The following is a 22,421-nucleotide window of genomic DNA, read 5'->3' as shown; positions in this document are numbered from 1 at the left end:
TGTGAGTTTATTTTCTCCAAATCTTTAAAAAAAACAAATGATAGGTGATACTATTATAAAATGGAAAATGTGTGATGGCAACATCAGGTTCTAATGACAGTTTTGCACTTAAGTATGGTTTATCTTGCGTTGCTGCTGCTGTTGCAGAAACAGGTTTTTATTTTATTTAGTTTTAGTAACAATTTTTTTTATGCAAAAATCTTTTTATTTGAGTTTCTAATTTTTCTTTCATTTAACATTTTTCTAAAAAATATTACAATTTCAGAAAATGAAGATTAATTTTTTATAGGTTTTATGTATGAACCTATAACATGTTAAGTAAAATTGTTTTAATTTTCAGATATAAATTTTTCTAATATAAATTTTTAAAATAATATTGAGTAAATTTGTATTTAACAAGTTTGTTAACTTATTTTTTGATCTCCTATTAAAGATTTTTCCTTCTACATTTTCATTAAATAATTATTTGTTGGTAGAAGTGCAGAGAAGAGATAAAAATCAGTTAATTCTCAGCACTAAGTTTCACTTTTTGTATTATATTTTAAAAACCATGTTTTTCATTTAGTTACTTTCCCTTTGGACATAGTAAAAACACGATTACAAATGCAAGGTGAGCATGCTTCCCATGTGAAGTTGTTTGCATATAAAGGGATGTTGAAGACTGGTTATGGCATTGGTAGCTATAATTTACTTAAATGATAGTTAAATAAAACGAATAGCAATTACTTTAATACAGACCATCCTTTTTTTAGTTGCTTTTTTTTACTATTTAATGACAATTGATACATTTGACTACCAATTACCTGTTAATACAGTTGCTCAAAATATAAATAAAATTGGTATTTTAAAAGTTTTTTTTATTTTGTAACTTAAAAAAATTCTTTCTTTGAAGTTATTCTTTTCTACTGTGTGTGTTTTTTTAGTGAAAGAAGAAGGAATATTGAACTTGTGGAGAGGTTTAGCACCAGCTGTTTTAAGACACTTTGGTACAATGTTGTTATAAAAAATTCTTACTATATCTAATAAAAAAATATACAAATGTTTCTGACATCTCCATATTAGACAGTGTCAAACCATAGTTATTAAAGTTAGATAAAAGATTTGCTAGTGTTCTCTAGCTTTGTCATCACCTAAAATATCCACTCTTTACCTCTCTTATGTGGTTTTTGGATTTTTGTGTAATAAGATGCAAGGGTAAATTTAGTTTACAAAAATTACTTTAAATTTGTATTTTGGAATGAATTTTTTTAAATTTTAACAATAGGCAGGACTGGAAATTTAGTAATAGGCATGTCATTTGTGTATGAGGTTTGTCCTTTCAATTTATATTTCTGATAGACATCTTGAATGATAAAATATATTATGCAATCTGTTCACTTTCCTTCTTCTTTTTCTTTTTTTTTTTTTTTAATATTCAAACTTGTTTTAGTTTGTGCTTTACAAATTTTTAAAAAGATTTAATTGATAAAAATTAATGGTATTAAGTTCTTAAATTGCCATAATATTTAATAAACAAAAGTTGTTATTGGTTTTTGAGATAGTGAGAGACAGGGTTGTAGTTAATTTTTTCAATTTCAAGTTTGAAACTTCAGCCATGCAGTAGTTTTACTCCTTTGATTAATCATTTCTGTGTTTTATTGAGCTTTATTCACTTCAATGTAAATCATTTACATAAAGCTTCTGCAGTGAAATTACACAGCATTAAATACTTTAAAATAATTATACATAATATTTAAATGTCATAATTCTTTTCAAGTGTATACTGGTTGTCGTATGGGTTGCTATGAATATCTTCGGGATAACATGAAGAAAAATTCTGAAAGTTATTTTCCTGTTTGGTATACTTTTATTATTGTTCTATTTTGAATATTTTTAACTTCTTTTTATTTTAGGGTTATATTTCATTTAATGGTTTGCTTTACTATTGCTCTACAGCTATTGGAGTAAATTTTAGTTTTATTTATTTAACTAACAGTTCTGCTCATTTTAGGAAATCTTTACTTGTTGGTATGACTGTGGGAGGGTTTGCACAGTTTCTTGCCTCTCCTACTGATTTGGTTAAAGTCCAGATGCAGATGGAAGGAAGAAGACTACTTCAAGGTCATAAAAAAAGGTTTTTCACTTTTTAAATTCTTTTGTCTGTTTTTCCACTGATTTTCTGTTTGTTAAGTTAATTTTCAAAGGGTATCAGTGATTGATAAATGATATCTGTTTTCTTTTCTTCTAGGTATCGAAATACAGTACATGCATTTAATTTAATTGCTTGTGAAAAGGGAGTGAAAGGGCTGTGGAAAGGATGGTTGCCTAATGTACAACGAGCAGCACTAGTCAATCTTGGCGGTTAGTTTTTAAAATGTGCAAAAAATAAGCAAAAGTATACTGAATTTTTAAGATCAAATTTTGTGTTTTTGATCATTTTGGAAATCTAGAGCAGAGTTTTTCTACATTTCAGATTTAACTACATATGACTCAGTAAAGCATTTCCTTTTAAGAAATACAAGAATGAATGATAATTGGATGACTCATGGCTTATCAAGGTAATCTCTAAAACCTTTTTTTTTGTTATTTTTGTTGTAATAAAGAAATCATTTTTAAAGGTTGAGGTTTTGTGAAAAATAGGTTTGAACATAATAGGTTATTTTCACCCATTTCGTCCTTCCACAACCACGTCACCAGTACTTGAAGTTATTTTTTATTTTTAAGAGATGCTTTTTTTTCTTTCAATCTTTTCAAAAAAATCCTCCCTCTCCCCGCTCTCCACCTCCATCTCCCCCTTTAAAAAGTGATTGCAATTTTGGAACAAAGTCGCTTTTTAGTAGCTTATATCTTTCGTGTGAATCATCATTTAATATATCAGTTTTAAAAAATAAAAAATTTTTATTCTTGCAGTTTAACATATTTTTTTTTCTTTTCATCCCAATTATTTATTTTCAGATTGTTTGATTTTTAAATAGCTTTTTATTTCAGCATATGCTCAGGTTTTGTTGCTTCTGTGCTTAGCACGCCTGCTGATGTTGTCAAAACACGCATTATGAATAATCCTGAGCTATATAAAGGTTCAATGGACTGTCTTATTAAAGCGGTATTATTATTTATCTCATTGTTTTAAAGATTTCACCTTAAAACCTTGTGAAATACGAACAGGCTAAATAAATATTTGTTTTAAAGAGTAATTATTTAGTGGTAGGTAGTTTTATTCTTTCTCATTTTTGTTTAGATTCAACATGAAGGAGTGGTTTCTTTATATAAAGGTTTTTTACCAACTTGGTCCAGAATGGTAATTCATGTCGTTTTTTGTTTTGTTTTGTTTTTTATTTCACCTCAAAACATTGTGCTCGAGATTGTGTATCATAAAACTGTGTGATAATTACCATCAGAATAATATTTTCGCTTTTTTGAATACAAATTTATTATGTTTTATATTGACCTCTTTTTTTTTTTTTTTTTTTTTTTTCAGGCACCTTGGTCCTTGACGTTTTGGCTAACATTTGAACAAATACGTCACCTAACCGGAGCCAAAAGTTTTTAACAATTGCTTTTTAATCCAGATAATAAATGTTGTACGTCATTCGACACTTTCTTTTTTCTTTGATTCTTAGCCATTTTTATTACTCGTTTTTTACCATTTTGGAAATTTTTGGTGTTCATAAAATTTTGTTAATATTTACTTTTTAACTTTTTAGTGAAATAAATTGATATGCTTTATTTGTCCAGCCAAAAAAAGAATGCTCCAGAAACATTTTAGAAAAGTTTCTTTCTGTTTGAGGCATGTTATAAATTTTATCATTTCTCTCCTCACAATTTCAACTTTCGTATACCACGAATTTTATAGATCCTGTCATTAGAACCTGATGTTGCCATCACATATTTTATATATTATTTTATATATTATTTTATATACTATTTTATATATTATTTTATATATTATTTTATATATTATTTTATATATCATTTTATATATTATTTTATGTATTATTTTATATATTTTTTTACATATTATTTTATGTATTATTTTATATATTATTTTATGTATTATATATTATTTTATATATTATTTTACATATTATTTTACACATTATTTTACATATTATTTTATATATTATTTTATGTATTATATCATCACCTAGCATATCATAAATCTCTTTAAAAAATATTGTTAAACTCGCACGATATTCTGTTACAAAGAAATTATGCATTTTGTTCAAAGAGTAAAATTAAGCTTTTTATTTTTAGAGTTGAATTAAATAAACTTTTATACTTCAAAATAATAAATATTTAATCGTGTTTCCTAAATATTTATAAATTTTTCTAGAGAACAGAAAGAATGATTTACCTACGAGACGTAAAACATAATAATAATACAGACGCTGTGTATGAGTTGAACATATGAATCGATGCATACAAAAACGTTCTAAGTCATAAAAACTATTTTTTCAGGGAACGAGAAAAAACTTATTAAATCCAAAATTATTACTTTAATAAATTCAAAAAAAATCTGGGTGCTTTTTGACATCTTTAAGTATTAGATTTGTTAAAATATATTTCAAAATTTGTGATATATATATATATGTTATACATAGTTAAAGTTGTCTGACTTAGAAACTTTTTGTTTACATGTGTTAAGAATAATAACAAAAAGCTTGTCTTTTATATATTTATTCATTTTTTGTACAAAAACTATTAAAAATCAAAGGTCAAACTATTACACATTAAATCACACAATTTATAAATTGACCGATCACAAAGTCTTTGTCAGACACCTCACTGGATATCGTGTTCCTCTTCCCCGTCATTCGCCTCGTCGGTTGTTGGCCAGCTCATGAGTTCATCATAAAAACCACTGAATTCATCCGGAAAATATTGCATTGGCTTCCTAATATCCTGCAGTTTCACTCTTTATTGGAACATTACCCAATGGGTAGCACACATTTTGCGGAAACTCGACGATGCGATCGACAACTTGAGACATCTTGTAAGTTTGGACCATCAGCCTATCAATGAGTGGCCTACAGACAATTACACCTGGAGAAGTCCCGTAAGTGAAGTGCATTAGAGAACTTATTCCAAAACTTATCTTATCCTTAGCAGGAACTTTCTTTCCCCGTGTTTCTTCCGAAATGCAAGATATTTTGTAGAATGTTGGCCACCACTTTTGAAAATCTACAATATCTTCTGTTGCGACTTCTTCAACAGTAAACTTACCAGTAGTGCTAGAAGTAATGACAAGTTCAGTTATCTGGTGAACAGTGTACACCTTGTCATACCTTTTCAGTTTTCTCTTTATTACCGCGAAGTCCCGGTCACATGGTAGGTGCGAGTGACCTCTTATCGGGTAGTACTGCTCGATTCGATCAATTCGGCCAGTATCTGTGAGAGCCAAAAAGACTCTATTTAGTGCATGGTTTTTATTTTGGCCTCCACAGTTATCTGAGTAGACATGGACTTCAGTAAACTGTGGAGGAGCAGACCTTAGGTAATTGTATACAAAAGAGCACACCTCATCAGGGCTTTTTCTGGCTGTGCCTTCATGGTACACATAAACATGATCTTTATTGCATTTCACATCGTAAATAGAGAAGAGGTTAACAGATAGCTGTCTGAGGTAAACGGTTTCCTGGACTGGTATCATCGGTAAAGGGATAATCTGCATGTAGTCAGATGCGATCGCTAAGACATGCGGTTCATTTTGTTTTGTTTTCGGGTTACTTTCATTTTGGAGTTTGTTGTAAAACGTTTTCGATCGACGTTTGTGCAGCATCAGTTCAATAGCAGCATTTCTCTTTGCTGCATCACTGAGATGAGGGCTTTGTAGTTTTAAATTAAGCTCCTCACCGATGCAACAAGTCTATCCGGGGACAGCCAAATCTTAACGTAAAGTTGTCCTTAAAGTAGCCTAGAAAAAATCTGTAGCTACATTTTGCTTCAGGATATTTTTCTTTAAACATTAATACAAAATTTTGACATTTAGTCTAGCATCTAGATAATTGATAGTTTTACCAGCATATTTGCTCTGTTTCACCGGATAACTTTCGATATATTCCCTTATCAGAAGTCTTACACTGCTCCTGATTGCATTCGTTTCTAATTTTTTCCCTCGAAGGTCTTTTGGTGATTTTCCTAATACCAACAGGGAGCGCAATTGTCGAATACGACTAATTTTAATAACATAAAGGCTTTTAAAGGCATCCACACATACCTTTTCTTTGGCATCCCCACCAAAATCTCATATGTAAATGAAAAGTCAAAAGCTACTCTTCCTTCGGCACCTTCCTTTCTGGGTCGGTGAGTTTTCACCTTCATGCTTGTAATCAACGATTGTAGAAACACATCTTGCTCGTTCTTTGTCTCTAACGATCTCATGCGTGCGAAGATCTCGTCGCTCTGGTTTTTTAGACGTTCCGTACATTTCTCAGCATCTTAAAGCAAAATATCTCATTAGATTATGCTGATATAAATGTTCGAGGTAGGCCTAAATGCCTTAGCCAGACTCTAAAAAATGATGTTTGAGTAATTCGGCTATAATATTTGGCTACTGTTTAAGGTCAATTCACAACACTGTAAAACTTTACCGTGAAAGACACGGTACTATACCGTTACCCATGTGCCGGTATTGTACCGTGATTATTTTACGGTAAAACACCGTGAATAAATCTCGGTAAAACGCCGTTATTTTACGGTAGAATACCGTGATTATTCTGTAATGAAACAGCGTGAATTACGGTATAGTACCGTGATTAATTTACAGAAATGCCTCGCTCATTTGTTGTAAAGTTTATATTGTACAACATAAATCAAAATATATTTTTACTATTTTCGAAAATGCTTCGCCTGTTTCATTTTGTCTTATTTTTTCTTTAATTTCAATTGTATTTCAATTACATTTTTTTCAATTGTATCTTCAATTATAAATATCTATTAACATATATGTTTGTTTATATGCTAATGGCAACAAAAACACGTCATATTTTTAAAAATCTTTTCAGTTTTACATTACTAACATGTTATTAAATAGAAAAAGTTACTCAGATAAATTAAATGAATATAAATAAATTCAAATAAAACGAAAATTTAAAATCTCTTACATATCAATATGACGTTATATAAATAGTTATATTCGGTAAGTAGGAGTTTAAGAATGTATTAAATTCAAAAATAAAACAAAAGACATTATTGTAAAGCTTTTGAAATTTACAAATAAATATAAATAACTACATAATAAATTGCTGTTTCAAAGTTATATTAAAAAGTTTAGCAACGTGGTAAATTCAAATATTATTAAATTTCGCAAACTTCTGCAGTATTGACAGCACAATTTTGCTTATTGCTGAAGTCTTCTTCGTTCACCTTGCTTTGCTCCCTTTTTCAGGATTGATGCCGAAAAATGCACTAGAACGGTCAATAATATATGTATAAGCAATTGACGTTTAAAAACATTCTCATCAATAAATATCATTAACATCAAATACTATGTAAACCTTAGACAAATTAAACACATTTAATTAAACATAATATAAGCATTATATACCGTTGACAAAATTCTAATACTGATGAAGCTTCTTTTGGATATGGTATATTGAAAATATAAAAACTCGCAAATAAACAACAAAATGACTTGATGAAATTGTTCATTCCATCAACTACAACAATGCAATCAATTACCAGCATGAATCGGTTTGCTGTAAATAGCGAATTCCCTAAAAAAAGAATGCAAGTTGGCCAAACAAAAATCCATTTTAAACATATATAAATAAAAATGATCAAGCTCATACCTTTTTTTTAAAATTATTTTCAAAATCTTAAAACATGTTAGAACTTGTAATTCAACATACCATAAACACATAGATGAGGAGAATTTGATATTGGCACCAATTCTGTTTGATCCATTGTCTCCTAAACATATTTTTCTTACTACCAAATATCTTTTAGTAACTACATTGCATATTATTATAAAATGAGTGAAACACAATTAATGGCTTGAAAATATGTATTGGATATATTTTAAATTAATGATTACTATCTTTAACTTACATCCACAAACATAAAGAGTGCGTCAAGTTTATCATTAAACAAACTAATCAAAGCCATTACAAGACCGAGAGCCACAGGTAAATCTGACAAAGTTTCATGTTTTGCTTTATCTAAACTTATTAACACCTTCTTTACTTTGAGGTCTGCTATTTCACAACTATGCAAAAATAAATATAACTTTTCATCATATAATGCTTTCATCAAAAGTTCACCAGCATTCACTCCACCCATCAAAACATCAAAATGATGTAGCAAACCACCAACCTAAATAGAAAAAACAAATTTATATATATATATATATATATATATATATATATATATATATATATATATATATATATATATATATATATATATATATATATATATATATATATATATACCAAAACTAAATAAAATAAACTTCTACAAAAATCTTATTAAATACTATAAAAAAATCTCTATTTAGTAGTAATATAGATTAATACATACTGGTTAATAATATAAGTTATATTATTTTTAAATAAAATGAATTTAATTTACTGTAAATAAATTGGGGAATTTTATCAACAAATCATTGAATAACATCTTTTCATTTATTTCAGTTCATTGCAAATAGTATTCGAGTTCTTCAGGACTGTTTGAAACACTGAGAACTGGTTCTCGGTTCAAGCAACCATAACTACCAGTTTTTCTTTTTATAACATCTACTGATAATTGTTCCTTTTGGGATTCCATATTTAAAACACTCAGTAATGGTGGAACACAGTTTGGCTGCTGCAGATAGTCATAAGGGTTTACTAGTTGTAACGTTAAACTGTCATGACCGCTACCAATCACTGTAGTGCCATATTCATCTTTAAACGATTTAGGATATTTGGCAACCATTGAAGATGCAATTACATCTAAATGTTTTTTTAATGGCTTTGGGCAAACAGCAAGGACATCATTCATAATAGCCCTTATAATTGCACACCGATGTGCTGTTAAAGGTCTTTCTCCAGCTGCTAATATATCTTGTACCTCTTTAGACATTTTGGCCCAAAGTAAAACAAATGTCAAATACCAATCAGCAGCACTTACATGTTTAATCTTCATTACTAGACAAAATTGACACAATATTTAAAATAGAGCAATTAAATATATAAAGAACACTAACTAAATATTTTTTCAATTACTATGTTTTATCAACAACCTTTTTTAATAACTTACTTGAATTAGTTGAGTTATTTCTCACTTCAACTGTGGGCACCATTTGCATGCTGGATTGTGTGGCCACAATAAAATCTACAGAGTTTTGGAATTGTTCTGCATAAAATTTTATTAATATTATAAATAAAAATATATAAATGTATATGATAATAAAAATCATATTTATTTTGAGAATCATAAATCATTTTTACCAGAGCTTTCCTTTGCCCAAGATTCAAGGAGTTTGCATTGTTGGATGGGTTTTAGCAAAACCAAATCATCAACTTTAACCAGGTAGAGATCTGTTTCATTTTCAACACCTATTTCCCATAAATTTTTCACAACCTGGTTTAAAACACATCCGTCAATATTTGGCAGTGTTCTTAAAATATTACTTTTAATAACCTCCATTATCTAAAAAAATAGATTATATATAACATGTGTATATATCAAGAGTATCATAATAAATGTCATATTATATTGTAAGTAAATTTTACAGAGTTTGATGTGGTTATTAAATTTAAAAGATTACAACTAATTAAATTTAAAAAACATATTTATATAGTATTCACAAAATGTAGTATTCAAAAAAAAAATTAAATTAAAAATATATATATAAAATATTAAAAATTATACTTGCTTCCATTTTAAATTATACAAAGCAAAAAAAACAAAATATTAAAAAATTTAACAAAATTCTTAGTAAGGCATTATACATATAATTATGCAACAAAATTCTTAAAAAAGAAAGTTTTCTTCAAACGTTTTTATAATACTCTCTACTATTGTTTTTGATTGGTTTCTTATGACTGGTTCTTTAAATAATATTTCTGAAAAAAACTGCACACATTTACTGCATAAATACTATAAATAAAATAGTTTACAAATAAAATCTTTTATCATGATATTGCCAAATAAAATATATAACTTTTAAAAATCATTTATGTAAACCTGTAGTTATTCGATGAGCATGACACAGAGTGCTTTAAGGAAATAAAAGAGCGATTGCAGTGCTTGTAAGATGGTAGTGGAAGGTAGTCTATTAAAGAAGCAATCATTATACATCAAATCTCATTATTTTCTCCACAGACCTCATACATACCAAGCTCATGCACAAATTGTGTGTTCTGCTCATTAATAAGAGCATACTCAATTCCATGTGTATCAAAAAAAAGAAACAAAATTCTTGCAAAAATAGGAAGTTCGTGATCTTTTGTAAAGTCAAAAATCAAGAATAAATCTTTTTTGTAATGGGTACCTTGATAGACAATATGGGTAGAAAATGTATCTGGCAGTTGTCCACATGTAGTTATAATTGCCTCAGAAATGAAAATGAATTGACCGCATAAATTTTTGAGCTTGGCATGCTTGAGTTATTGTATGATTGCAAAAACTGGTGTGTCTCTGTTAAGGTTTTATACACATGCTTGTAATTGTTAAAATTTCTGGCACATTTTTTAAAGTAAGAATGCTTTTGTTCAAACCTCAAAGTGAAAACTCGCATTAGAGGCCCGTAACGCAAAATTAGCTGTGGATAGTGGGACAAATAATGATGTTTTGGTAATAGTTTTGAAGAGAATAATTCTCTACGAGAAGACAAATAACCATTTATTGAAACCTGCAGATAAGCAATATGTTGAATGTCAATTTTAGGTGAACATATAATCTCAACAATTTCTTTCACTCTTAAATACAATAACCACACAGGATCTTCAAAATCTGTAATGTAAATTCCTATATAAAGGGGAAACAAACGCAAAAACACCCAGTTTTGAACTGCATGACCACTTAACTTTTCAGTACTCGAAGTTTTATTCATCTCACAAGGTTTATCCAAGGCATCTCCTTCAAAATAATTCTGCATGATAATTCTTCTGTTGATGTTGTTAAATGAAAACCATCGCTTACTAACAAAATATTTAACAAATAGATACATATCTCGTGAAGCTACGCCTTCGAAGATATCATGAGCTAAGCATGGTGGCAAACCTGTAGACACATGAAATCCACATAAACCATTAAATGGTGAATTAAATTTTATTCCTTCAAAATTGTTACCATTATTCTGAGCTAATTGAAGCAGGCTATTATTGTGGCTTGATTCTGTTCGATCTAGTCCACAGAATTGAGGGTTAAAATCAAACTCTGCACGTGTTGCTAAACAGTATCGACAAAAGTGTGAAACTGTGCTAAAATTTTCACAAAAGCCTCCTATAGAATGTGATCCTAAATTATCCCCTAGTATGCATAGAAGTTTTGTTTTTACAGATAAACTTTCAGAAACAGAAACAGAACCAGATATTTCTGCCAATTCAGAAAATATTGGTGCAAATACTTTGCTGAGGCCAAAGTACTTTAAATCTGCATCTTTACACATAAGTACCAGCTGTAGCTGCTCCGATGCATATCTCTTGTGTGATGGAATATTAGCTAATGTTAAGTAAACTGCAAGTATTTTATGTTTTTTTCTTCCTGATCCAATTGGGTTGACAATTTCAAAAGAATCTTGATATAGAATAAGATATAAAATTTTATCATCAGACTTTGCAATATCTTGAATTAGGGATCCACTCAGTAAGTCTGAATATATACCAAAATTTTCCTTATGTTTTAACCAAAACCCAGGTTCATTGCTGTGTTTATTGTACATCATTTTTAACAAGTCCTTTATTGGAACATGATGAACAGTTCTAAATTTTTTATTGGCATCAAAACCTAAAGTAAATTCTATTGGAGATATGTAGCTCATGTGTTTATGAAAATAAGCTTTCCTTTTTTTATTAGTACTTAAAGCGTACAAACTGTTTTTCTTTATTTGTTCTGACTTAGAAAATTCAGTTAAAACATTTTCACAGATATCGCTGCTTTGATTCAAGATTGCAGAAGTCAGACTTTGAACAGAGAATTGAGTACTCGAATTATTAACTACCATAAGTTCATCAAAAATAGATTGAACACAAGAAGCTGGAAATATATTTTTTACTTGCAATTTTAAAAAAAAGAGAGCTTGATCCTTCAAATATTTTTCAGAAGAAATATAATCAATACAATCATGAAACTTTAAAAGGATATAATGTATGATATAAAACACAACTAGATAACCTAGCTGGGCGCTACTGCAGTTTCTCCCCCCCCCCCTTTTTTTTATTTTTGATTATGATAGAGAATTTTATGCTGATTCAGAAAAATATAAAAACATGGACCTGAAAATCAACGGAAAGTGCTCTATTTCGAAGTCAAAGTTGAAAAAAATCCCACTAAAAACCCTAATATTCGCCATTTTGAAAATACTAAGTTAATGATCTTTTAGCTGACAAAAGCAATAAATTTATAGCATGGTTTTTACGTTAAAAAATTCGTTAAAGTATGTTTATCTTGCGCAATTTTTTGTGGGAATGAAAATAGCCGTTTTTTGATTTATTAGAGAATAAACTATATTGCAAGTAATGTACTTTTGTAATGAATTTTAAAAAAGAATTCAGCAGTTTTGTTTCCTAAAATAAGAGCTTTTGAAACTTAGTTCATAGTTGTTTTATCACATGTAAAGTTTAGAAAATGTCACCTTTAAACCGTTTTTTTCAATAAAAAAAACCAGTGTACAATACAATAATAATTATTCATCAATTTTTCTACAATCCCACATTCTACGTTCAACTTTTATTTGAAATCTTCCATTAATTTCATTTTGTTTATTACACTTTGGTTGTAACACTTTAAAATAGTAATACGAAGGCTGATGGAAACCAGGTCTTTTTATTGCGCAATGTAACGGTAATTAACTTTCGTTAAAAATGAAAGCGTTTTGAAAAAAAATGGCGAATATTAGGGTTTTTAGTGGGATTTTTTTCAACTTTGACTTCGAAATAGAGCACTTTCCGTTGATTTTCAGGTCCATGTTTTTATATTTTTCTGAATCAGCATAAAATTCTCTATCATAATCAAAAATAAAAAAAGGGGGGGGGGAGAAACTGCAGTAGCGCCACCTAGCTGTGATCTTCAGGGTGAAGTCTTCAGCCTGAAGATACCATAAACTTCAGCTATGTTTTAGTAAGATATAGCTGAAGTTAATGATAACTTCAGGTGTTTGATATCAACGTGTTTGATATCAAACACGTTTTATATAATCTTATATTTGATGTCAAACACGTTGATATCATATAAGTTATATCATAAAATTAAGTGCAATAAGAAATGACATTGAAACAAATAATATTATTTTGTAAATTATAGGGTGAATTATTTAGACATATACAAATATTTCAAATAGAGATTATTCAAGAATCATTGCTAAGACTAAATATAAAAAAAAAACATGGCAAACCAATTTACTTGATTTGTCTAGAAATTTAACGGTAATATACCGTGAAGTAGTTAAGAGTCGTGTTCGCGGCCAAAACACCGTAATAGTTACGGTATTGTACCACAAAATGCATTCACGGTGAAATACCGTGTTATTCACGGTATAGTACCGTGAATTTCACGGTAAAGTTTTAAGTGTAGTATTGATTACAAAAGCGAAATTCATAACATACATGCTTTTAAAATGTGATTTGGCCTTTTGATTCAAACTTTATTACGTTATGCAATGCTGATAAATTTTATATGTATTTGTAAAGATTTGATTTTATATGTACTACTCCATATGATAGTATCAATTCCAATAACATACCCCGACTATTACCTTTGTAAGCGAGTTTTTCGAGTTAATATTTACATCTATTAATAAGCTATTTGGTCACATCAAGACAGATTTCAGTATCTTTAGTATCATTAGTTCTGGGTGAATAGTAAAGTTTTTAAGCTTTAACAATTGTTGTATAAAATGGTTTGGAAAGATCGACAAGTATTTCCAAAGTAACTTCTTTTTTAAAAGAGCTTTTGAATTCATCAATTAAGTAAAAGGCTGTTAATGAGTTTTTTAAATCAAATTGCTTCAATATTATTCATTTTGTTTAAAATACAATTTAATATTTTAGCTAAGACATGCGGTTTTGTAAAAAATGGGGCTACCTATTTCTCTTCTATAATCAGAGCAAAATAAAAAATATGAGCAAATTTACCTCGTTAAATTTCTCTGGGAAAATGGTTCTTTTAGCTAGCGCTCAAAAAATCCTTAAAAGAAGTCAGTCCGGCTTAAGCCTTTTGAAAGTCCCCTACCACGCGAAGTCATCTGTGCGTGATAGATAAACATTTATGTAATCAAAAATAGAATATTACAAAAAAGTAATAAAAGTTCATTATCTACAGATCGTTTTTCGTAGTCTTAGCTTTTAACTCTTTGAAATTTGTAAAAACTCAAAATTTTTTTCCTAAAATGATAAAGCTAGGGTTGAACAATAGGGCGGTTCTTAAAATTTTTTTTTATGAAAGTTACAATTCTAGTGAGTTCATGTGAAGTAGTATGAAAAAAAAGTACAAAATTCCCAAAAAAAAACTGAAATCAGATAATACCTAGACTCAATCTCCTTTGCCTAACTTTCTCAATTGGTTCACTTTAGGCACTCGGGAAATTCTCCAGCGATTAGTGCTGATACTATTCTCCACGTGTATCTTAGGTTAGTAGACAGATCTTTCCAAACATTCTCTGGAATTGCTAAACATTCTCTGGTATTGCTAAACATTCTCTGAGATTGCATCTCTGTAACAGTTAGCAACAGCTTATCGATCAGCCCAGAAAAAGTACTTGTCCCTGATGTCGGATCATCAAGTTCTGCTATGAGATATACGAGGGGCAATACGTTTGCATGCAGTAGGCACATTGGCTACTGTAGAGCTCAACCAATGACACTTTCAATGTGGTAATTAATTTCTCCCTCATTACCAACGTTGGTATTTGTTTCATCACAAGCTAGTACTGCAATATCTCTAAAGCAATGTTTACTTCCAAGGAAATTCAGGACCTAAGAAATTTCCATTAAGCAAAGAAACTTGTGAAACATGTTCCTCTGTTTTTCTAGACTGATAAAACTTTCCATCCACTTGTTTTTGAAAAAGAGTGGTATCTTTCCTATCATCATAGCGAGACCACCGCCAAATACTGTGGGTACTTTATTTACTGTTTTAGTTACAGCTCTCCAAACCATGGACTTGTTGATGATCTTGTAGAATGTTGTAACTGTGAAATGTTGCATTTATAATTGTTGAAGTGCTCGATCTGAAATATTGCTCCTTATTGTTGACTCGTTTCTTTACAGGCACTATCACGGAAGTAGACTGAATTTTAGAATGGAAGTAACCGGGAAAAATTTTTATTCAGCTTTTGAGTTGTGCTGGAATGATGAAGCTGGAAGAGATCTTAGTCTTCACACTAAGATCTCTTCCAGCTTCATCATCATCATAATTGCTTTCTGGTATTAATGAAAGTGCAGTAACTCTTTTCTTCTCAGCAGCAGCAGCAGCAGCTTTTGCATCAGTTAAGTTATTGCCATGCGTCTCTAAAAATTGATCTTCTAGGAATTTCATTTCAAGTTTAGGAACCTTCTTATCGCCTGTAACTTCAGACAGAAATGTATGACCTTTAATCAACCCCTCCTTTTTCTGAGTAAAGATGATTTGTTGATGCATTCACGAATTGTCTTTTAGATGGCATTTTCTGCAGGATCAAGTGTTTTATGTACACTTTAAGAACACGGTCCTTAAATATTTGCGAAATCTAGGGATACCAACTAGCATGTATTGCTGTTGTACTTTTTACAAAACAGTTTCTGCAATAATATCTTTATCAGGTTCCTTTTCAGTCAGATTTTCAATCATCCATTGCTTCTTTTGAAACGTAAAACGCTTTCCAACGTCCAGCTCAGTTGTGTGAGGACGGCGTTTTTAATGTATATGTTTGTATAAAGTTGTAGTAAGGGTTTGGAGAGGTATGGGTACAAGGGTTAAGTGGAAGGAGTTTATGGAGGTTAAGATTGAGGTTGAGGGTTTGGTGATGTTGAGTTAGGAATAAGTAAGGTTTGGGGATAGTTTGGTTAGGAATGTGTAAGGCTTAATCGTTAAAAGGTTAAGGTTTACCGTCATCAGTGTATTCTATTGTAAAATATATCTTAATAAAATTTCTATTAGTGTGTAATGGTTAGCACTGCTTTATTCATAACGTTTACAAAATACAAATAATACTCTCTTACTCTTGTAATGTTCACGAGTATTTTTATCTATTACTTCTCTTTTTATTCTTACTTAAACGAATATCTCTTCTTCTTCTTTCTTTGAAACGATCAAACTTCTGATTATTTTTTTTTAATCAATATTTCTTCTGACTTCTGTTTAATTCTTTTCTTTTCTATATATAAAATATTTTTCTTTTTTTCTTCAATCAATTATAAAACTTCTTGTTTATCCAAATATTTTTCAATCATAAGTATTCTCTCTCTAAATATCTTTTTAAAAACTTTCTTAAAAACTCTCTTTTACTTCTGTTTAAAACTCCGTCTTCCTCTCGTTCGTTCTTCGTTCTTTCTTCGTTCTGTCCTTCTCCTACTCCTACTAAACGTCAAAGTTTGTTTTTTGAGCTTTTTATAGATTTTGCTTGTTTTTGGTTGTGATGCTTATCATCTATTTGTATGGCAGGTTGATGAGTCTTCGTATTTACGTCTTTTCACAGTTGATTTTAACTTTTCTTCTTTTCGCTTTATCACTTATTTATATGGCAGGTTGAATAAGTCTCCGTGTCTACGTCCTTTCCGACCTTTGTTTATAATTTAATTCTCCCTTCTCACAATTGGCAGGGTGATCAGAGGTAGATCCGCTGGTTGGCCAAAAGTCATATCTTCAGTAGCCATTCTTGTAGCATTATTATTCAGTTTTTGTTATGCCACAGTTAAAGTAACTCACAAAAGTAATGAACAATTTAAAATTCAATTGAATCCAGTATTGCGAGATTGACAAGCTTGCAATGGAAAATGTTTACATCTACGACTGTGAAATGAAATTCAGTTCCAGAAGAGGCAGTATTTAGTTCCTGAAAAATAGAACTAATCTAGTTACTTAAAATTCTAATTCATCCCAAAAAAGTTGTTTTAAAGAGTTTAAGCATATTCAAAAACAATTTAATTGATAGTTGTTTTGTGTAGGTGGTATGTTACAATATTTCTCTGTGCTACAGCAAAAAACTTTGTTATCGAGGAGCAACGATATTGTTTAACTTTGTTTTTCTCTTTCTTTTTTTCTTTTTTTCTTTTTAGTCTAGTCAAAATAAGTCTAAAAAAGGGCTAACCTGGACAAAATTTGGATATAAATGAATTTGGTATCATTCGAAGCGTAATTTTATCTACTTTAATATATCCAAAATCCACCAAAATTCATTTTGGGCAAAAAAAGTTATAAATATTATTGTTGACCTCACTTTGTAGATTTTTTTTAAAAAAATAAACTAAACCCGTACGACTTGCTGTCAATAAATTGTCATAATTCAGCGAAAAATGACGCGATTCATATAATATTTTTAAAAAAATTTGGTTTACAAATTATAAAAATGTAAAAATTAATTACATAAAATGATGACACCATCATTTTTTACTTTAATACCAGCATAGCATGCTCAAAATGCACTAATTTTTCTTTTCAAATAATATATTTTGTGTACTTGGTAAACTGTAGAGCTGAATTTTGACCATGACTATACCAATACTTCCTAGGAAGCTCATAAAGATTCCACATCTTTACGAGCTTCCTAGGAAGTATTGGTATGGTCATGGAGGGATCAGGGCTGAATAGATTACTGGAACTTATTTATGCAAACAACTCTGTCACGCATATAAAGACTGGTAAAGCAGTAGCTAGAGCACTAAGAGCTCACTTCTTAGTTGAGTCTACCTTAATGAGTCTAATTTTAAAAAAAAGCCCCAAAGATGATGCTGATAGTTCTCTAGAAAATATGTATCAGGATCTGGTCTAAGGAAACATGGATTTGGAAGTGATAAACAATAGTAGTGAAGTTATAAGATTCACAAATCTTATTGAAAATTTAAAAACACAGCTTTCCCATTCATCCAGAACAGCAAAACTATGGTTGCAATATCTTGAATACATTAGCATTATCAAAATGTTCATCAGAGCAGAGAGAACTGGGAACTGGCACGAACATCTGGAAGCCACCAGGCTGATGCTTATTTATTTGCCGCAACAGGGCATATAAACTATGCCAAAAGTGCTCGGTTGTATCTACAATCTATGCACTCACTTAATTCAGAACATCCTTGGCTTTACTGTAAATCAGGTTACCATTGTATTAGACGCACAGATCGATATTGGGCTGGTCTTTGGCCTGATTTAGTAATTGAACAGTGCATGATAAAATCAATGAAAAGCAATGGAGGCTTAACTAGAGGAAGGGGTATGTCAGAGTCTACAAGGAATCTTTGGGTCAGTAACTTGCACAAATGCGGAGCAATCCATGATTCCATGTCAACATTGACAAAGCATCGTTTTGAGAGCAGTCAGCAACATTGTGAATCTGGTGAGTCTCGGCGAAAAAGAGATACTAAAGAATTTAAAGCATTAAAGGAGCAGCTCGAGCTGTTTAACCCATTTGAATTTCAAGACTCAGGACTTCAATGTATATTTACTAGCCTATGTGTTGATAAGAATGATGAAATCAATTGTGATCAAGCAGAAAATGTGGATTTAGAGATTCAAAACAGTCTTAATAATATTGGAGTCAATCAAGTAGCTATCAAGCATTCAAAGCAGGTCAAGACACTTGCCAAGTTGATGCCATCTGTTAAAGTTAATGGCGATGCAGTCCACGTAGATCCTAATGTTTCGTTCCAAAGACTAATCATGCTAATTGAGAGGGTTGAAGATTTGACTGACTGCTTCGAATATGAATTAACACCGGAGCCCACATCTCTCTTCAAAGATGGATTAATGAGGAAACCAAACAAAGCAGAGCTTGGTAGAGAACTCATTAAGGATTCAACAATTTTAACAGTGAATAATGACACAACCTATATTCTTGACGGCGGAGCTTTGCTGCATCGAGTTTTTTGGAGTCTCCCAGCTACATATTCAGACATTATTGAACAATATTGTACATATATTACAAAAAAGTATGGTAATCATACTTTAATTATTTTTGATGATTACAAATCATCCATCAAAGATCAAGAACATCAAAGGAGAGCAAGAAAGTCTATCAACATTGTATTCCAACCAAAAAACCAAGTGAACTGCAAACAATCTGAATTTCTGTCAAACAGCAATAACAAAACTGCTTTGATCAAAGCATTGGTAATAAAGCTAAGAGAAAAAGGTCATATAGTAGTGGAATGCGAAGGAGACGCTGACAGAACCATTGCTACAAAAGGAATTGTGCTTGTACAAAATGGAAAATGTGTGACTATCATAGCTGATGATACAGACTTTCTTGTTATGTTGGTTCACATGTGGGATCAAACCATGTGTGAGATTTTTTGCGCCGTTAAGCTAAAATAATTATGAAAAAAAAAATACGGAAACAATTATCATAAAGAATGTTACATAAAGTTTATCATATCACGTGAAAAAATGTTTGTTGTTTATCCATGCATGGAGTGGATGTGATACTACCTTTGCGCTTTTTAGTCAAGGAAAGATAGCTGTACTGAAGTTTATTGAATCGAATAGTGAGTTCGCTCAATCTTTATGTACAGTATTCCAAGATCCTTTTGCAACACAAGATCAGGTAGCTAATGTTGGAATACAAGTGGTTTTGAACATATATGGTATGCAAGACAATGATCATATTTTTTTTTATTGATTTATAATATTGTTTATTTTATAATTATACGTCCACATTGTTTTGCAGAGGTTTAATTTAGCTTAACTATTACTATAGGTGAAAAAAATAAACAAGTCTCGCTAGCACAACTAAGGAAACAAAAATATATGAGAATGGTGGCAACTTCCAAAAAAGGAATTCAGCCAGAACGACTACCACCAACTAAAAGCGCGATCAAGTACCATTCGTTTCGAGTGTATTTACAAATTCAGCAATGGTTGGGAGTCAATATGGATGAAACAAAGTGGGGATGGAGAAGGAAAAAATGACGTTTTAGTACCTATAAAGACAGACAATGTAGGTATACTGGAGCAGCAAAACAAACCACAAATGCCGATTTTACTTTCAAAACGGATTTCTTGAAAATACTCATTTTTCAATAAACAATCTAAGTTTAAACCAGCTCCCAAAAATAGTTTTAATTAACTTTTCAACTTAAGTATTTTTTTATTCAGGATCCTGCACCAATTCACATTCTTAACATTATAACTGCGGCACTAATACTAAAACACCATGTGGAAAACAATGCCAATGTCGACGTCATGGAATAAATTGCATGACAGCCTGCGGACAGTGCCAAGGTTTGGAGTGCACAAATGCACCAAAAAATGACGTCAATATCGATGACATCGAAAATGAATATGAAAGTAGTGAAGATGGAGATGGAAACATTTTTGAAAAAATGTTTTTTTTTATTTGACTTTTGATATTATTTCTAATTATATTAGTTGAGTGTAAAAAGCACTAATATTTAAACCTTAAATGAAAAATTATTCAACAGTAGTTAAAAATATATTTATTATGAAAGAAAATATTTCAAAAATGCTTGTTTTTTTAAATAGTTATACTAATAAACAAGTTTTTTTTATTTCAGTCTCAATATTAACTATATATCTAATAAATCTTTAAGTAAAGGTGTGTTAATATACTATAAGTATTAGCCTATGTAAAAAATATTGTAAAAAAACTGCTGACATCAGCATTTAAAAGATTTCTGAAGCACATTTCATTTTTTTAAATTTTAACACATTAGGCTATATCTGCGCAAAATTTCATAAAGACTAAGCAACTTTATAACAAGTTATTACAACTTATTGACAGTAGACACGACGGTTTTTCTTTGTATTTTCAATAAATTTGAATAAAAGTGAGGTGAGCTAAAATAATCATAACTTTTTTTGCCCAATATGGATTTTGGTGGATTTTGGATATGTTAAAGCAGATAAAATTACGCTTCGAATGATACCAAATTCATCTTTATCCAAATTTTGTCCAGGTTGGACCCTAATTTGACTAGACTATTTTTGGATTTCATATTTTGGTGCCATACTGCTTCACATGAAATCACTGGAGTTTCTTGAAATTTAAAAAAAAAAAAAAAAAATTTATGGACCGCCGTATTCAACAATATTCAACAATACTCAACAATGACAGTTCTTTTTGAAAACTGTTAAAGTATTATTACTTTCAGTGGTCTCAACCAACAGCACTTAAAATCTTTCCTTTCTTTTCGTACGTAAAGTCACCGATGTTATCATTTTACGATTAACGGCCAATTTTGTTGCTAATACCAATAACAGTAATAAGTTGCATATTGGTGACTATTGAAGCTTGTGATATTAATTTTAGACTCTTTATTGTATATAAAATATAGTTTACAAAATATGTGTTTTAATTTCAGATAAGTTATTTTTCTTTAACTTTGTTAAAATAGTTAGAAGTCAGGATAAATGGTATCCAAGTATCATCATTATTATTATTATTATTATTATTATTATTATTATTATTATTATTATTATTATTATTATTATTATTACTATTATTATTATTATTATTATTATTATTATTATTATTATTATTATTATTATTATTATTATTATCATTATTATTATTACAATTGTTCTTGAAATTAAAAAAAAAAAGACTTTAAATTTAGATAGGTCTGCATAATAAACCGAAAAGAAAAGTCTGGTATAGGCAATTCGACCAAAAAAAAAAAAAAAGCTATGAAAACGAAGATATCAGAACTGCATTAAATTTAACATCGAATTATTTAAGATTATTTTTTAGAACCACTTCTGTATTGTAATTTTTTGTGTTTTACAACAGCAACGGAAATTACACTTGTTTACCTTATTGTAAGCTAGAAACTTAGTTTGGGCGGTCTCTGTTATTTTTACACTCTAGATGAATGCAAGAAAATCTAGAATTAAGTCGATATTGAAATGACATTATTTTGATAGAATAACTGAGACAAAAACATATACTAATAGAATTATGAAACATGTAAGAAGGGAAGTACATAATTAACGAAATATTTGCTGCTAAAATCAACTGCACTAAGACTTCCTTAGTAATAATTAAAGTTGATATACAAAAGTTTCAAACGTTTTGATCGACATGTTTATAAGTGTTTTCAATTTAAAAGTGGTTTTTGAAATATTCAGGTAGATCATTTCTGAGTTTG

At 30.0% G+C, this 22,421-nt stretch overlaps 2 protein-coding genes and 3 pseudogenes across 4 annotated transcripts; 3 read left to right on the top strand and 2 right to left on the bottom strand.

Annotated features, from left to right (window-relative positions):
- Window positions 1-9: 9 nt before the first annotated feature.
- On the top strand, window positions 10-4,618 carry LOC149888471 (mitochondrial uncoupling protein 4-like). 2 transcript variants are annotated; one of them, XM_090088591.1, is made up of 11 exons: window positions 10-153; window positions 566-676; window positions 924-986; window positions 1,757-1,838; window positions 1,991-2,113; window positions 2,228-2,340; window positions 2,453-2,537; window positions 2,968-3,082; window positions 3,218-3,277; window positions 3,458-3,560; window positions 4,313-4,618. In XM_090088591.1, the coding sequence occupies exons 1-10, from the start codon at window positions 75-77 to the stop codon at window positions 3,527-3,529; spliced, it is 903 nt and encodes a 300-aa protein (XP_089944717.1). In that variant the 5' UTR covers window positions 10-74; the 3' UTR covers window positions 3,530-3,560; window positions 4,313-4,618. The 2 variants fall into 2 exon arrangements, with proteins under 2 accessions (XP_089944717.1, XP_089944716.1); XM_090088590.1 differs by lacking the exon at window positions 4,313-4,618 and having other exon boundaries at window positions 3,458-3,573.
- Window positions 4,619-6,755: 2,137 nt separating this feature from the next.
- Window positions 6,756-9,729, bottom strand: LOC149888470 (uncharacterized; annotated as a pseudogene). The gene is made up of 7 exons (XR_016452858.1): window positions 9,411-9,729; window positions 9,220-9,315; window positions 8,551-9,107; window positions 8,029-8,292; window positions 7,830-7,890; window positions 7,526-7,694; window positions 6,756-7,386 (listed from the first exon to the last, which is right to left on the bottom strand). The product of XR_016452858.1 is annotated as an uncharacterized LOC149888470 (transcript).
- A 265-nt stretch (window positions 9,730-9,994) lies between these two features.
- Window positions 9,995-13,388, bottom strand: LOC149888469 (uncharacterized). The gene is made up of 2 exons (XM_090088583.1): window positions 13,182-13,388; window positions 9,995-12,300 (listed from the first exon to the last, which is right to left on the bottom strand). Exon 2 carries the CDS (start codon window positions 12,128-12,130, stop codon window positions 10,508-10,510), a length of 1,623 nt encoding a protein of 540 aa, XP_089944709.1. The 5' UTR covers window positions 12,131-12,300; window positions 13,182-13,388; the 3' UTR covers window positions 9,995-10,507.
- Window positions 13,389-18,048: 4,660 nt separating this feature from the next.
- On the top strand, window positions 18,049-19,611 carry LOC149888468 (uncharacterized; annotated as a pseudogene).
- Window positions 19,612-19,625: 14 nt separating this feature from the next.
- Window positions 19,626-20,654, top strand: LOC149888467 (uncharacterized; annotated as a pseudogene).
- Window positions 20,655-22,421: the final 1,767 nt, after the last annotated feature.

The sequence above is a fragment of the Hydra viridissima genome, unplaced genomic scaffold (genome assembly GCF_058129835.1).
Source record: "Hydra viridissima isolate aposymbiotic clone 2 unplaced genomic scaffold, HvirCarnegie_v1 scaffold_5, whole genome shotgun sequence".
NCBI classification, from domain to species: Eukaryota; Metazoa; Cnidaria; class Hydrozoa; order Anthoathecata; family Hydridae; genus Hydra; species Hydra viridissima.
This window is presented reverse-complemented; position numbering and strand designations above follow the sequence as displayed.